General features: G+C 41.2%; 1 protein-coding gene and 1 pseudogene across 3 annotated transcripts in view; both read left to right on the top strand.

Moving 5' to 3' along the window:
- Nucleotides 1-16,152, top strand: part of RNF130 (ring finger protein 130) — a 108,933-nt gene that overhangs the window by 75,835 nt on the left and 16,946 nt on the right. For both annotated transcript variants that reach the window (XM_081233883.1, XM_081233882.1), the window contains exons 4-5: nt 10,331-10,402; nt 12,248-12,330. In XM_081233883.1, the coding sequence (XP_081090009.1) occupies nt 10,331-10,402; nt 12,248-12,330 (155 nt within the window). The remainder of the gene's footprint in view (nt 1-10,330; nt 10,403-12,247; nt 12,331-16,152) is intronic.
- Nucleotides 4,136-5,154, top strand: LOC308615893 (rab-like protein 2A; annotated as a pseudogene). The gene has a single exon. The product of its transcript is annotated as a rab-like protein 2A (transcript).

Genomic DNA, 16,152 nt, shown 5'->3' with positions numbered 1-16,152 from the left:
CATACAGACAGACCAATGGAATAGAACTGAAAGCCCAGAAATAAACCCTCACATATATGTTCAAATGATTTTTGATAAGGTGCCAGGACCATTCAGTGAGGAACAGACAGTCTTTTCAACAAATGATGCTGGGAAAACTGGATATCCACATGCAAAAAAATGAAGTTGGACCATTACCTTACACTGTGTACAAAAATTAACTTGAAATGGGTCAGAGACCTTAGCATGAGAGCTAAAACTATAAAACAGTATAAGGGAAATGCTTCGTAACATTGGATTTAGCAGTGACTTCTTAGATATGACACTAAACGTACAAGTAATAAAAATTATAGATAAACTGGACTATCAAAATTTTAAATGTCTGTGCATCAAAGGACACAGTAGGGCTTCCCTGGTGGCGCAGTGGTTGAGAGTCCGCCTGCCGATGCAGGGGACACGGGTTCGTGCCCCGGTCTGGGAGGATCCCACGTGCCGCGGAGCGGTTGGGCCCGTGAGCCATGGCCGTTGGGCCTGCGCGTCCGGAGCCTGTGCTCCGCAACGGGAGAGGCCACAGCAGTGAGAGGCCCGCATACAGCAAAAAAAAAAAAAAAAAAAAAAAAAAAAAAAAAAAGGACACAGTAAATTAGAATGAAGAGGCAACCCACAGAATAGGAGAAAATATTGGCAAATTGTGTATCTGGCAAGGGTTAATATCCAGAATATATAAAGAACTCCCACAATTCAACAAAACAAGCAAACCTGGTTTTTTAAATATGCAAAGGACTTAAAAAGACATTTCTCAAAAAGAGATATACAGGGACTTCCCTGGTGGTCCAGTGGTTAAGAATCGCCTTCCAATGCAGGGGATGTGCGTTCAATCCCTGGTTGGGGAACTAAGATCTCACATGCCGCGGGGCACCTAAGCCCATGCGCCACAACTAGAGAAGTCCGTGTGCCTCAACAAAAGATCCCACATGCCGCATCGAGGATCTCACGTGCCACAACTAAGACCCAAAGCAACCAAAAAAGAGAGATATACAAATGGCCAATAACACATGAAAAGATGTTCAACATGCTAATCATTAGGGAAATGCAAATCAAAACCACAATGAAATATCACTTCACAATCATTAGAGCTAATATCTTTTTTTTTTTTTTTTTTTTTTTCTTTTTGCGGTATGCGGGCCTCTCACTGTTGTGGCCTCTCCCGTTGCGGAGCACAGGCTCCGGACGCGCAGGCCCAGAGGCCATGGCTCACGGGCCCAGCCGCTCCGCGGCATATGGGATCCTCCCAGACCGGGGCACGAACCCGTATCCCCTGCATCGGCAGGCGGACTCTCAACCACTGCGCCACCAGGGAGGCCCCTAGAGCTAATATCTTAAAAAAAACAAAATAAATATTTCTTGGATGAGGAGAAATTAGAACCCTTAGGCATTGCAAAACGGTGAGGCCACTGTGGAAGACAGTATAGCAATTCCTCAAAATATTAAACATAGAAATACCATATGACCTGGCAATATCACTTCTGGGTATATGCCAAAAGAATTGAAAGCAGGATCTCAATGAGATTATTTTATACCCATGTTCAATAGCAGCATTATTCACAATAGCCAAAAGTGGAAGCAACTTGGGTGTACATCAATAGATGAATGTATAAAGGAAATGTAGTGTTTACATACAATATCACTCAGCCTTAAATATTATTAAGCCTTATTATTATTCAGCCTTAAAAAGGAAGAAAATTCTGACACATGCTACATTGTGGAGGAACCTTGAGGACACTATGGCAAGTGAAACAAACCAGTCATAAAAAGACAAATACTGTATGACTCCTCTTACATGAGGTACCTAGAGTAATCAAATTCAAAGACAGAAAGTAAAATGGTGGTTGCCAGAGACTCAGGGGGTGGGGGTGGAAGGAGGGAATGTTTAATGGATATAGAGTTTCAGTTTTGCAAGACGAAAGAGTTTGGGAGATTTGATGCATAAAAATGTGAATGTACGTAACACTACTGAAGTGTACACTTAGAGATGGGTAAGATAGTAAATTTTATGTTACATGTTTTTACCACAATTAAAAGAATTTTTAATTTGTAAGATATTTGTCTGTATAAAGAAATATGATAATATATAGTGGAGTTATATAAGTAAAATGGGTGACAACAATAGCACAAAAGCTGAGAGGGATGAAATGAAAGAATACTGTCGTAAAGCTCTTACACTATATGTAAAGTAGTATAATCACCTGAAATTAGACTGTGATAAGTTAAAGATGCATACTTAAACCCTAAAGTAACCACTAAAGTAACACTACAAAGAGTTATAGCTAAATCCAACGAAGGAGACAAATGAAATTGTAAAGAGACAAAACAAAACAAAAAACTCAATCCTAAACAAAACAGAAAAAAGCAGGAAAAGGGAGTAAAGAACAGATGGGACAAATAGATAACAAATTCCAAAATGATATACATAAACATAATCATATTATAGCCAGATTAAAGTATACCTTCTAAACACCCAGTTAAAAGCAGAGGTTAACAGATAGGATTAAAAAAGGAAGACCCAACCATATGCTGCTTGTAAGAAACCTATTTTAAATATAAAAATACAAATAGGTTAAAAGGATGAAAAAGGCTACACAAAACCAACACAAATCAAAATAAAGTTAAAGAGGCTAATTAATATCAGGAGATTTCAGAGCAGACCTATTGCCAGGGATACACTTAAACATGTATGCATGTAATAACAAGCTTAAAAAAATATGAAGTGAAAACTGATAGACCTGCAGTGAGAAATAGACAAACCTGCAATTATAGTCAGAGATTTCATTACCCCTCTCTCAATAATTGAAAGAATAAGGAGACAGAAAATCGTTGAGTATGTAAAAGACTTGAACAGCATAATCAACTAACTTTACCTGATTGATGTTTACAGGACACTCCCTCTAACAAAAGCAGAACATACATTCTTTGGAAATACTCTCTGGGCCAAAAAACAGGTCTCAAAATTTTAAGAGGATTCAAGTCACACAAAATATGTTCTCTGACCTCCTGGAGTTAAGTTAGAAATCAGTAACAGAAAAATCTCTGGAAATCCCCCAGATATGTGGAAACTAACTTCTAAATAACCCATGAGATAAAGAAGAAATCAAAAGGGAAATTAGAAGATCATTTGAACTGAATGAAAATGAAAACACAATATATCAAAATTTTGAATGTGCCACTAAAGCAATTTCTATATTAGAGAAGAATGTCTGGAATTAATACTCTCAGCTTACACCTTAAGAAATTGGAGAAACAAGAGCAAATTAAACCAAAAGTAGACAGAAGAAGGGTAATAAGAAAGATCAGAGCAGCAGTTGGTGAACTAGAAAACAGAAAAACAGTAGAGAAAATTACTCAAAGAATTAGTTCCTTGAGAAAATCAATAAAATTGATAAGCCTCTGGCCAAACTGATCAGGAGAAAAAGAGAAGGCACAAATTAGCAATATCAAAAATGAGATGACATCACTACAGATTATAGAGATATTAAGGAAATCTTGTGAACAAGTTTATGCCAATAAACTTGACAACTTCTATGAAATGGATGGATTCCATTGGTGTGGTCATTCCATACTAATGACCAAAGCTCATTCAAGGTGAATACATAAATTAAATAGCCCTATATCTATTAAGGAAATTGCATTTAAAACTATCTGAAAAAAGAAAACTCCAGGTACAGATGATTTCTGGTGAGTTCTACAAAAACTTAAGGAAGAAATAATAACAATTCTATGCCAACTCCAGAAAACTGAAAAGATAGGAATACTTCCCTTTTCATTCTATGAAGCCAGCATCATCCTGATACCAAAACCAGACAAAAACATTACAAAACAGAAAACTACAGACCAGAATCCCTCTTGAACATAGATTTTAAAATTCTAAAGAAATTTTACCAAATCATATCTAACAATATATAAAAAAGGTAATTTATCATGACCAGGTGGCAGTTATCCCAAGAATGCAGGTTGATTTAACATTCAAAAAATTAATCAATAAATTTTCTATATTAACAGACCAAAAAAAGGAAAACCATATGATCTCAATAGATGCAGGAAAAAAACATTTACCAAAATCCAGCATATATTCCTGATTAAAAACTTTTAGCAGGGTGTCTGGGATGATGTCGGGTCCAGGGACAGCAGTGTACAGGGTCTGGGGGTCAGCTGGCCAAGGGTTGGCCAACCTGCAGTATCCCTGGTCTCTCCAGCCCTCACCCAAGACTATCCAAGAGGACAAAGCCTCCCCAATGGCAGGCTCAGCATGTGGGAACCACCTCTCTGAGGCCTTCCTTGGGCCCTGAGCCAGACGGAGGGCCTGGTTCCTGGAATGACAGGCTGACAGTGACAAGAGTCCCTTCCCCTGGGCTGGGCCCCTCTGTAGCCAGGAGCCAATGGCCCAGGACAGAGCCAAACCCTGTGAGCTGAACCAAGAGAAATACGATGCTGATGACAACATGAAGATCATCTGCCAGTGGGACAGCACCATGGGCAAGTCCAAATTTATGGAGAGATTTCTCATTGATGGATTTCAGCCACAGCAGCTGTCCACATACACCCTGACCCCGTATAAGCACATGGCCATGGTGGGCAGTATCTTACTGGTCTCATCTTTGTGGACTTTTTGGACACAGCAAGCCAGGAGCAGTTCCAGAGCACACATGCCTCCTACAGCAAGGCCCACGCCTACATCGTGCTGTTTGATGTCAGAGGAAAGTCACCTACAAGAACCTGAGCACCTTGGGAAATGGGGCTTTGGGGGTTCAGGCCAGAGATCCTGTGCACCTGGTGGCCAAAAAAATTGATGCAGACATAAAGGTGACCCCCAAAATCTTCAGTTTTGCCCAGAAGTTCTCCCTGCTCCCGTACTTTGTCTCAACTGCTGATGGTACCAACGGTGAAAAGCTTTCCAACGATGCAGTTCAGTTGGCTGTGTCTTAGAACACCCTGTACACTTCATGGATGAGGTTTTGCAGGAGCTTGAGGACTTTGACTTGGATAGAAGGAGCAGGAGGAGGAGGATATGCCCAACTAAGAAGCAATGGGGCAGCATTGTGAGCCCATCTCAAAACTGAGAAGCTCTTCCAAGCCATCTCCCACGAACCTCCTGAAAACACGCCAATCCCATTTGCCTCCCCTACTTCACGGCCCATGATACCTGACCCTCTCACAGTTATCCCCTCCCCTGTACTCAGGGACAGGGATGGGGATAGCACCAGCAAGTGCCCTCAACAGATGTAAGAAGTCCACATTAGACCATAAAGCAGAATTAGAGATCAGTATTATAGCCTTCCCTCCATGGTCAGACAGTAAAGAGAATCAGGGAACATGCTTTGTGTGTCTCTTAGAAATTTAGGTGAGTTTTTTTTTTCTCCCAGAACTGACCTCAGGGTCCATTCATTGCATCTCCACCAAGGGAATGATTTCTAATCCTTGACTACCCCCATTTCCATCCCCGTGGAATTTGGGAAGCCTCCATCCTTTTTACACATGACCTACCATCCTTCTTCCTCTTTAGTCTCCCAACAAACTTTTTTAAAAATGGTTTTGAGCAGACAGCTGTTCACTCCACAGATTTTTGAGCACCTATGGTATTTCACGAGCTCTTGTAGGTACAGCCAGTACCTTGGTGAACAGTGAGGCCAAGACCACAGGCACAGATTTGCCATTAAAATCAAGTGAAAGAAGGTGTCAGATCTGGCCATACACAGACTTCATTGGTAAATGTCAAAGGTCAATAGGCCATTGGGTCCAAACCCATTTGGATTACAAGAACTTGACTTCTTAGAGAGGTACCTTTAAAACCCCTCTTTCATCATATGAGGCTTTCCCTCATTTTTTGAAGACTAGTATGAACATTGTGTGACTCTGTCCTTGGGTGACAGAGGCTGCAAAAGAACCATCCTGCTGCCTTTTCCGCTTCTTTCTAGTACTTGTGGTTCACTAATGTGTTTTTATGATCATCTTGTGCATTATTTCCATTGTTTTTATTTTTTTCTGTTTTTTTTTTTTACAGTAAGGGTTGAATTACATTTTAGAAATCTCTTAGCAAAGTAGCATAAAATGTAACTTCCTTAAACTGAAGAGGGGCATCTATGAAAAACTGACAGCTACCATCATACTTAAAGGGGAAAGACTAAATGGTTTTTCCTAAGATTAGGAACAAGAGACTGATGTGTGCTCTTATGACTTTTGTTTCCACATTATACTGGAGGTTCTAGCCAGCACGATAAGGAAAAAGAAAAATAAAAGGTACCTATATTAGAAATGAAGAAGTAGAACTGTCATTTGCAGATGACATTATTGTCTATGAAGAAAATTTGACGGCATTTATAAAAAAAAGCTACTAGAAGTAACAAATGGGTTTAACAAGGTTGCAAGATATAAGATCATTATACATTTTTATAACTATTTTTAAATATTTATTTATTTATTTATTTGGTTGCACCAGGTCTTAGTTGCGGCCGGTGGGCTCCTTAGCTGTCACTCACAGGTTCCTTAGTTGCAGCTTGCTGGCTCCTTAGTTGTGGCACATGAGCTCCTTAGTTGTGGCATGTGAACTCTTAGTTGCAGCGTGCATGTGGGATCTAGTTCCCTGACCAGGGATCAAACCCGGGCCCCCTGCATTGGGAGCTCAGAGTGTTAACCACTGTGCCACCAGGGAAGTCCCAAGATCATTATACATTAATAAATTTTATTTCTATACAAGCAATGAATGGGAATTGAATTTTTTAAATACCATTTTCATTAGCATCAAACAGGAAATTCTTAGAGATCTCACAAAAGATGTATAAGATCTATACAGTGAAATCTATGAAATATAGTTGAGAAAAATAAATAAAAACTAAATAAATGGAGAGATACACAGTGTTCGGGGGACCACTCAGTATTGTTAAGATGTCATTTCTCTCCCAATTGTTCTATATATTCAGTGCAATCCCAGTGTAGATCCCAGAAGGCTTTTGTTGTTAAGAGAAATTGACACGATGAACCTAAAATTAATATGGGAATACAGAGGATCAAGAACAACCAAAAAGACATTGGAAAAGGAGAAAAAAATTGGAGTTGATTTCAGATTTGTTACAAAGCTACAGAAATCATGACAGTGTGGTATTTGCTTAATGATAGACAAATAGATACGTGGTGCAAAATAGTGCTCGGCCATAGACCAACACGCATATGGGCAACAGATTTTTGCCAAACTTACAAAGGCAATTCAGTGGAGGAAGGGCAGCCTTTTCAACAAATGGTGCTGGGACAATTATGTGTCATATGAAAAAAAGAGCTTTGATCCATACCTTGAACCATATGCAAAAGTAACTCAAATGGATCAGAGGCCTACATATAAACTTCTAGAAAAGAAAATAGGGAGAACTCCTGTAACCTTGAGATAAGGCAAAGATTACTTAGATACAATACCAGAGCACAATCAACAAATGAAACATTGGTAAACTGACTTCATTAAAATTAAAAACTTCTGCCAGAGTGAGAGAAAATATATGCAAAATGAATTATATCTTGAGCATATAAAACACTCTCTAGGTGGCTCTGTAGCACAATGGATAGGACACTGGACTTCTAGAATATGTAAAATACTCTCAAGTCAATAATAACAACTCTAGAAAAATGGGCCAAAGATTCTAGCAGACACTTCCCCAGAGAAGATACGCAGATGGCAAATGAGTACATGAAAAGATGCTCAACATCATTAGTCATTATAGAAATACAAATTAAAACCCCAGTGAGATACCACTGCACACCTATTAGAATGGTTACAATCAAATGAAAAAGACTGGGCATACCAAGTGTTGGTGAGGATGTGGAGGAACTGGGATTTTCATACACTGCGGGGGGAAATGTAAAATGGTACACTCACTTTAGCAAACACGTTGGCAGTCTCTTAAAAAGTCACACACGCCTACCATATTAGCCAATCTTCCCTACTTCATAGCTATTTACCCCAGCACAAGGAAAGTATAAGTCCTTACAAAGACGTGTACACTGTTTGAAAAGTAAAGAATGTTGTTTTTAGCTTTATTCATTGCAGCCAAAACTGGAAAACAATACAAATGTCCCATCAACAGGGAAAAGGATAAATAAGTTGTGTTATGTCTATACAGTGGGATACAACATAGCCTAAGAAATGAACTATTGATGCATGCAACAACATGGATTAATCTCAAGATAATTATGCTGAGTGAAAGAAAGCATGCACAAAATAGAACATACTGTCATTCCATTTACATAAGCCTCAAAAATACAAACTATAGTAGCAGAAGGTAGTTCATGGGGCATGAAGTGAAAAGGTGGCAGGAAGAAGGGATTAAGAAGAGGCACAAGGAAATTTGGGGAGGATGATAGACTGTGTTGATTGTTGTGATGATTTCATAGTCAAGTTAAAACATCAGATTGTACACTTTATGCAGTTTAAGTCAGTTATATCTCCATAAGGCTATTTTAAAAATATTTATGTATGTATGCATGTATATGTATATATATATATATGCATGTATGTGGTAGAGGGGACTCAGATGAAAAGAGACTTGAGACACATAGCAACCAAATGCAATGTTTGGACTCTGTATCCTAATTCAAGCGTTCTGGAGGCAACTGGGGAAACAGTCCGAGTGTTAGATTATGTTGATTAATTATTGTTAGTTTTGTTAGATAAGACAGTGGCACCAAACAAAAGCCCGTATCTGTTAGACATAGTTCACTTGGGGTGACTTTATGGGTGAAGGCATACAGTGCTTGTGATGTGCTTTGAAATCCTCTGGCATAATAAAGAGGTGGGAACAGATGAAGAATATAGGTAAATACTGATCATTGAAAGTCAATGATAAATACATTAAAGGTTCATTAAATTCCGGTTTTTTTGTGTACTTTAAAATTCCTCCTAAAATTTTATGTTGTTTTTGTCTTATCCTCAGGGTAGAATCCAAGGTCTCCTTTGTTTTAGCCCCTACCATACCCCTTCAGCCTCATCATCTGCCTCCCACCACAGTTTAGGATCTGGTTATATGCAGGGTGACTGTCTGTCCCAGTGTGCCTGGAACAGTCTTGGTTTGCACCTGTTGTCCCAGTGTAATTATTAACAGGGCCCTCTGATTCTCAGAATCTTCTAGTTTGAGAAATATATGCTTACCCTAGTTACAGTTAGATCGAACTGTAATTTCCTTCACATACCTGTTTGTCTTTACTAGAGTACACCTTTGTCCGTAATCCCCCTTCCTAGCCCAATGCTTTCCTTATCTAACTCCTTCCTACTCACTTTTCCACGTCTTAGCTCAGGCATCATTTTCTCAAGGCCTTCCCCGGCAGTCCTCTGCTGCCGTGTCCCACCCCACCTGCATTATTTTGCCTTCTTTCTGCTGCCGCACCACCTGGGCATGCTCCATCGTACGACACTTGACGAAAATGTGTTTACTGGTCTGCTTTCCAATTCCGTTAGCTTTTCAAGGTTAAGGGTACATTGTCTTTTCCTCTTTGGGTCCTTGGCGTCTAACAGTGTTGGCAATGTCTGCAAAATGCTGGATAAATTCAGCCTTAGAGATCTTCTGACCTAACCTTCTTAGACAAATGAGAAAAACTCAAGCTTGGAAAGGTAAATGCACCTTCCTAAGATCACGGAGCATAGCAGTGGCAGAGTCAGAAGTAGAGCTCATGATTGCATCCCTTCTCCCACACAGTGATATGATAAGCAATTTTAAGGAGCTTTAGAGGTGTCCTTTCACAAAGATAGAGCTTATGTACCTTCCTTGGAGCAGAATAGGAAAGCTATCAGAACAGTGGCAGTACCTCTGACATGTACAAGAACTAGATGTTGATAATGCTGTAATATTTCACATGTTTGTTAGATACAAAATGCAGCGGTGATTATGACACCTGGCTTCTTTACTATACACACTTATTTACCAGAATGCTAAATCTGTGGGAAAACTGCCAGTTTTTCTCTTTTTTTAATTACTTTTTTAGAATCCTCTTATATGATATGACATGGAGAGTAATGTAGGATAATAGGGACTTTATACATTTAATTATTTTAAAATAAAGAACATCATCTAGAGTGCATCTTAAAAGTTCTCATCACAAGAAGAAAAACATTCTGTATGGTGATAGATGTTAACTGGACTTATTGTGATCATTTCAAAACATACAACTCTCAAATCATTATGTTGCACACCTGAAACTAATATAATGTGTATCTCAATTAAAAATTTTAATCAAATAAAGTTAGCTGAAAGATCAGGAAAAAAGAAGAACATCCAGAGATCTTGCACTTAATGTCTGTTTTTCTTTGCAATTTTCATAGCGTCGTCTTGGAGATGCAGCCAAGAAAGCCATCAGCAAATTAACAACCAGAACAGTGAAAAAGGGTGATAAGGTACAGTAATGAAATCACTTTAACACTATAAAAACAGTAAAGTATTTTGCTTTTGATTTGGTGGGCAGGAGTATACCCTAACCATTTGTGTCTCCTATGTTAGATTATTCTTTTTCTCTCCAAGCATACTATCTAAACTAGCTTCTCTTTGAAATCTTACTCTTAGTATGCCTGTCATTCAGATACCCTCCATACAGTTCTCTAATTTTCCCGGATTTTAAATGCTCCTGTCATCATTAGCATCACTAGACTACTTACGGTTTCCCTAGCTGTGGTGTTCAACAGTTTTCTTCTGCTAAAACCTAGCATACTTTGGGGAAGAACTCTAAGTAGCCAGGAATGTGCATTCTCTTCCTGTGCTTCATGCGACTTTGCCTCTCTCTTCTGTGTTTTAGTTCTTCACCAGTTAGCTGGAGAACTAGAGACCCACATTCAAGGGACTGCTGGTTAACAAGGTGCTTTCTGTACAGTGGGCTAAGCAGTTTGAAAGAAGGGCACAGTTTGTTAGGGTTGGGTCTAGTGGCTTAGGGGGAATGAATCAGAGAGGCAGTGATAGAGGCCATCTATGGCTGAGATTCCTGAGCCTAATTCTCCAGTCAGATCTCAAAATTAGGTAGAGCCCTGCTACTGCTCTCTGTGGACAAAACAGCAACTTAATGTGAGACCCTGTGTTCAATATATTCAAGGTTATCTAGAATGAAGAAATTGCATCTCTGAAGTTATAAATCCAAACCTGTCTTCTGCCCCAAAACCAACTCTAATTTTTTAGCAGAGAGCTCTGGAAGGATAATTACAGGCGATTCTCCATCGTCTTAAGTTTTAACACTTTCTTGACTTTACTCATTTTTATTCCTACTGCCTTGATACCCCACATCCTTGACACAGCTCCAGAAGATAGAAACATTTTCAGTGAACTTCATGGTATACTAAAGAAAGAAAAAAGTAAAAACACTTGCAGAAAATATAAGCAGCATCACAACAGCTGTACTTTAACCCCAGAGGAGTGGTCACCGATATAAATGCTTTTTTGACCTGGTAGCCTTCAGCTGCCACATTAATTTGAACTTCCCTGGAGCTCATCCAACCTACCCATCCTACTTTGTCCCCCCATGCTAATACAAAACCATCTTTCCTTATTAAAACCAACACTTTTTAGTTTGTACCTCCTAGACCTGTCAAGAGTTACCCTACTGAGTTTCAGTCCAAGGGGCAGTGACGCAGCAAATAGTGTTGCCTTTCCTGGTAGCGCTCTGTTTAATGACAAGGCAGGGGAACCCTTCCCCAATTCAGAGGAGGAAGGAGATCAATTACCCTGGGTGACCAAACACCTGGCTGACTCTTCCTGACCCTTGATAAAGACCTAGTATAGAGTTGAGTCCATGACTGTTCTCTAGCCCAAATCTATGACCAGCTCGTATCCTGGGGGTGAGTCTTTTGGGGGCTCAGCCATCTTTTCTGCCTGTACTTAACTGTGTGGTCAGATGAGCGTCCTGATGAGGAAAGCCTACTCAGACCAGAATAGTGATGTAGCACTAGATGGTCCAAGGTGATAGCTGATTTGAATCTTGAAAAAAATTAGTATTCTGATTTCTAAGACGTTTCACAAACAGAATTAGTATTAATTGTTACACCATAGTTTAAAAACAAAATAGACTGGCTTAGTTACAATTTGGGTCAATACAGTTAAGCAAATGGAAACGTTACATTTTTTTTTATAACCTTTCACTTTATAATCACCTGTTTACCACAGTTGCCACAGGAAAAATCTTAGCTGGATCGTATCTCCTCCATTTAGGTACTTATAGCTTTAGCGTATAACTTTTGTTGCTGTGCTTTTCATTTCAGGAGACAGACCCAGACTTTGATCATTGTGCAGTCTGCATAGAAAGCTATAAACAGAATGATGTTGTCCGGATTCTCCCCTGCAAGTATGTCAAATTTCTTCGTTTAAAATAGAATGATACTAATGTGATTTGTACATCTCCCTTTCAGAGTGGGTATCCACTTGCTTTTGAGAGCCACCTTACCCACGGCTTTTCTGGTAGGCAGAAGCCCAGCTGCACACTGCACATAGTGGTGAGCCGTGTGCCTCAGCAAGAACTGAGTGCAAAACCTTTTCTAGTTATGAGAAACACAGGGGCACAACCTCCAGGCACATCAGTAGCCCAAAAACATTAAGGTCAAGAATTTTTATTTCTGTGGCTTCTGTGGGTTTCAGAACTAGCCACTGTTCCTCTCCTTCTTAAATCAGAGTACATCACTAGGCTCTCCGATAAAGCCTCAGCAGTGTTCACTTGGTGCTGGGTACCAGAACTCTAGGACTTGGATTAAATCTTTTTTTGAGCCTTGGCTGTGTAAAGTGGGGCGGACTGGTATGTGCTGTGTGCCTGCCCCACATCAGGTACTCTGCTCTGTGCAGTTCACATCTGCTGTCTCCCCATTGTCGAGTAAAGGATGGCGAAGTCAATGGTAGAGCTGCCAGGGTCACACAAGTCAGAAATGGCAGAGCCAATATAAAGGTGTGCTTCTGTATTATTTCTGCTCTTTATGTAGGGCCACACGCCTCCCTCCAAAAGGAGGATGTTCGCCTGTACTCTGGTGCCCTAAAAAGAGCGTGTGGATTTCTACCATGGTGTTATGCCAAGCTAGGGAGTATGAGACACTAAGATACACAATTCTGAGTGTAGACTGGAAAAATATGAGGTCACCTACTGAGGAGCCTAAAATCAAAAGACTTTTCCTTCTCCCTTCTCTTTTAAAAGACATCCACATAACTCCTACCTTCTAATAACACAGAACATGTGAATGAATAGAATAATTAGTCGTAGTTGTCTCCATGAGGCTACTGGTGTTAGTTTACTTATTCACAAAGTTATATATTTTGAGCCTAGAAAGATCTGGTTTTTTTAAATCAAAAGTTAAGAGTAATTCCATATACTGAAACAGAAAACGAAGATTTGGGAAGTCAAATCATTTAGTTTACATATAAAGGGAAATCTGTAAAACTAAATGTAAGCTGTGCTATAGAAAATTAAACTATGTAATTACAGTTTTTCTAGTATAAAAACATGAGGCTAAAGGAAATACACATACAACTGTACAACTCGGGTTTGAACTGCACCGGTCCACTTATTTCAATAGTAAATACTGCAGTACTACATGGTCAGCAATTGGTTGAATGTGCAGAACTGCGGATACGGAGGGCTGACTGTAAAGTTATATGTGGATTATCAGCTGCATGGGGCATCAGCACCCCTAACCCCACCCCACCCCTAGGTTGTTCAAAGGTCAACTATGCAGATCAGGGGAAAGATTAGTAGGATACATTATAAAGCATAATCAGCTCTTACTTGCTTTTAAAAATTGTTTTTACTTGCGCAGATTTCTTTTGACACTGGAATAGCCAGGAAGAAGCCGAGTCTTTCAAAATTCTCTGTCTTCTTATCTCAGTCCAGGGGCCCTTGGGACCATCTGAGACCTAAGAACGAAGGCTTCCAAAACCACTAATGGTTATTAATAAGGTGACACTGTTTTCCTCAGGGGAGCCTCAGCTGAAAATAGATTATGCTGGGAAGTTTGCTCCATATTCTCTCTGTCCCTCAAGCACTGACTTTTCAAGAGTTTCATTCTTAGTTCTCTTTTTTTCTCCCCCAAATCAGAATCAGTGGGGAGCTTTCAGAAACAAATCCTCAGGGGAGCCCCAGGCATGTTTGTTTTTATTAAGTACCTGGGTGACTCTGATGCTGCAAGGCCATACCATCTATTGAAGTCTAGAGCTTTGCTTGATCTCAGCCATTTCTATGGCTGCACCTTCCACCAGAGGAGGGGTCTCAACCTTTGTGTCTGTGGTCTGCTTTCCAGTATTAGAATTTGGCAAACTTAACAGCATTTCTATGCACCTGTAATTACGGCACTGCTCACTTGGTTGTCTTTTATTCCTAGATCCTTGTCTAGACTATACATGCCCACTGCCCTGACTTCCCCTTTTGCTTTGAAGCAGGTTGTAGCTTTCTCTGTGTTGCACAGCCTGCTCAGCAGGACATGTCACCTAACGGAAATGGTGACAACAGCGTGATTCTCAGGTGTCGTAAAGACTAACTTTGCACATCAAGCAACACTTTGTGTGACCCAAGTTGACAACTTCTGACCAAGAGCAGGGTCTCTCCACCTGGGCACTGTGGACATTTGGGACCAGATAATTCTTTGTTGGGCAGGTTGGGGTGCTGCCTGTGCATTGTGGGTTATTTAGCAGTGTCTTTGGCTCCACTCACTAGGCGCCAGTAGCACCCCCCACACACAGTTGTGACAACCACAGATGTCTCCGGTTGAGAACCACTGACCTAGAGGATGGCTCCACACAAATACTCATCTTTACTCCATATCTTCTCCAAGCCTCTGTTTTCCAGTGGATTCCTCTCAAGTACCTTTTTTTGTTTGTTTGTTTGTTTTTGCGGTACGCGGGCCTCTCACTGTTGTGGCCTCTCCCGTTGTGGAGCACAGGCTCCGGACGCGCAGGCTCAGTGGCCATGGCTCACGGGCCCAGCCGCTCCGCGGCATGTGGGATCTTCCTGGACCGGGGCACGAACCCGTGTCCCCTGCATCGGCAGGTGGACTCTCAACCACTGCGCCACCAGGGAAGCCCTCAAGTACCTTTGAATTAACTCTTGTGCCGCTACTTGCTTTATTCCCTCTGCCTGAGATACTCTGCCCTTCCTCTTTTGTCTATTGGTCTTTAAAACTGAGCCAAGGTGTGACTCTGCTATGTCTTCCTTTAGCTCTGGTTGCCAGACAGCTCTGCTACCTCCCTGCCTCCCGTGGGCTCCAGCCAGCCCTCCAGCTGCGCCAGGAGCGCTGCCCGGAGCCCCTCTCTTTCCCTAGTCATTTCTCCCTACTCCTCAAGCAGCACATCCAGGTGTATTCATTCTCCTTAAACACCCTAACTCATCCCTTATTCCTCACTCTCATCAGGTAACTTCACCATAAACCTCACAGAAAATAATGGCTGTTAGACAGCTGAAATTCTCCCAGCCTGCTGTCCCCAAGCCTTCATGCGTACCTGCCTCCACACCCACCCTTGCAGCCTTCCCTCCCGTTAGGATGGAGAGGACAGCCTCCTTGGTTCTAATGTGCTCTTTCAATCTAGGCCTCTGTGTGCCAACACCTTCCCTTCCTTGGGGACCTTGCTGTATTGACTATCTGCTCCCTCCAGTTTTTGTTCTTTCTGTCTCTACCCACCAGCATTTCATCATGCTCAAGCATTTTCTATCCAGTTTTTATAATTCTCTTTCAAACCCATCTCCAAAGCTGTACCACTCTACAGCTTCTCCCCTTTACAGCCAGACTCTGGAAAGCATCTGTACTCACTGTCCCTTATTCCCCTGACTAAGGGGAGAAGAAAAGCCCAGATGCCTTTGTCTGTCCTTCCTTTTTTTTTTTTTTTTGCGGTACGCGGGCCTCTCACTGTAGTGGCCTCTCCCGTTGCGGAGCACAGGCTCCGGACGCGCAGGCTCAGCGGCCATGGCTTATGGGCCCAGCTGCTCCGTGGCATGTGGGATCCTCCCGGACCGGGGCACGAACCCGTGTCCCCTGCATCAGCAGGCAGACTCTCAACCACTGCGCCACCGGGGAAGCCCTGTCCTTCCTTTTAACAAGCCTATCCTGCGACTGAACTAAGACTTTCTGTAGATAGCAAACCTCTCATGGATTGCTGGCTTTTTGTTGCATGACCTTTACTTTTTCCTTCTGTCATG

The sequence above is a fragment of the Mesoplodon bidens genome, assembly GCF_964165515.1.
Source record: "Mesoplodon bidens genome assembly, chromosome: 4".
Lineage (NCBI taxonomy): Eukaryota > Metazoa > Chordata > Mammalia > Artiodactyla > Ziphiidae > Mesoplodon > Mesoplodon bidens.
This window is presented reverse-complemented; position numbering and strand designations above follow the sequence as displayed.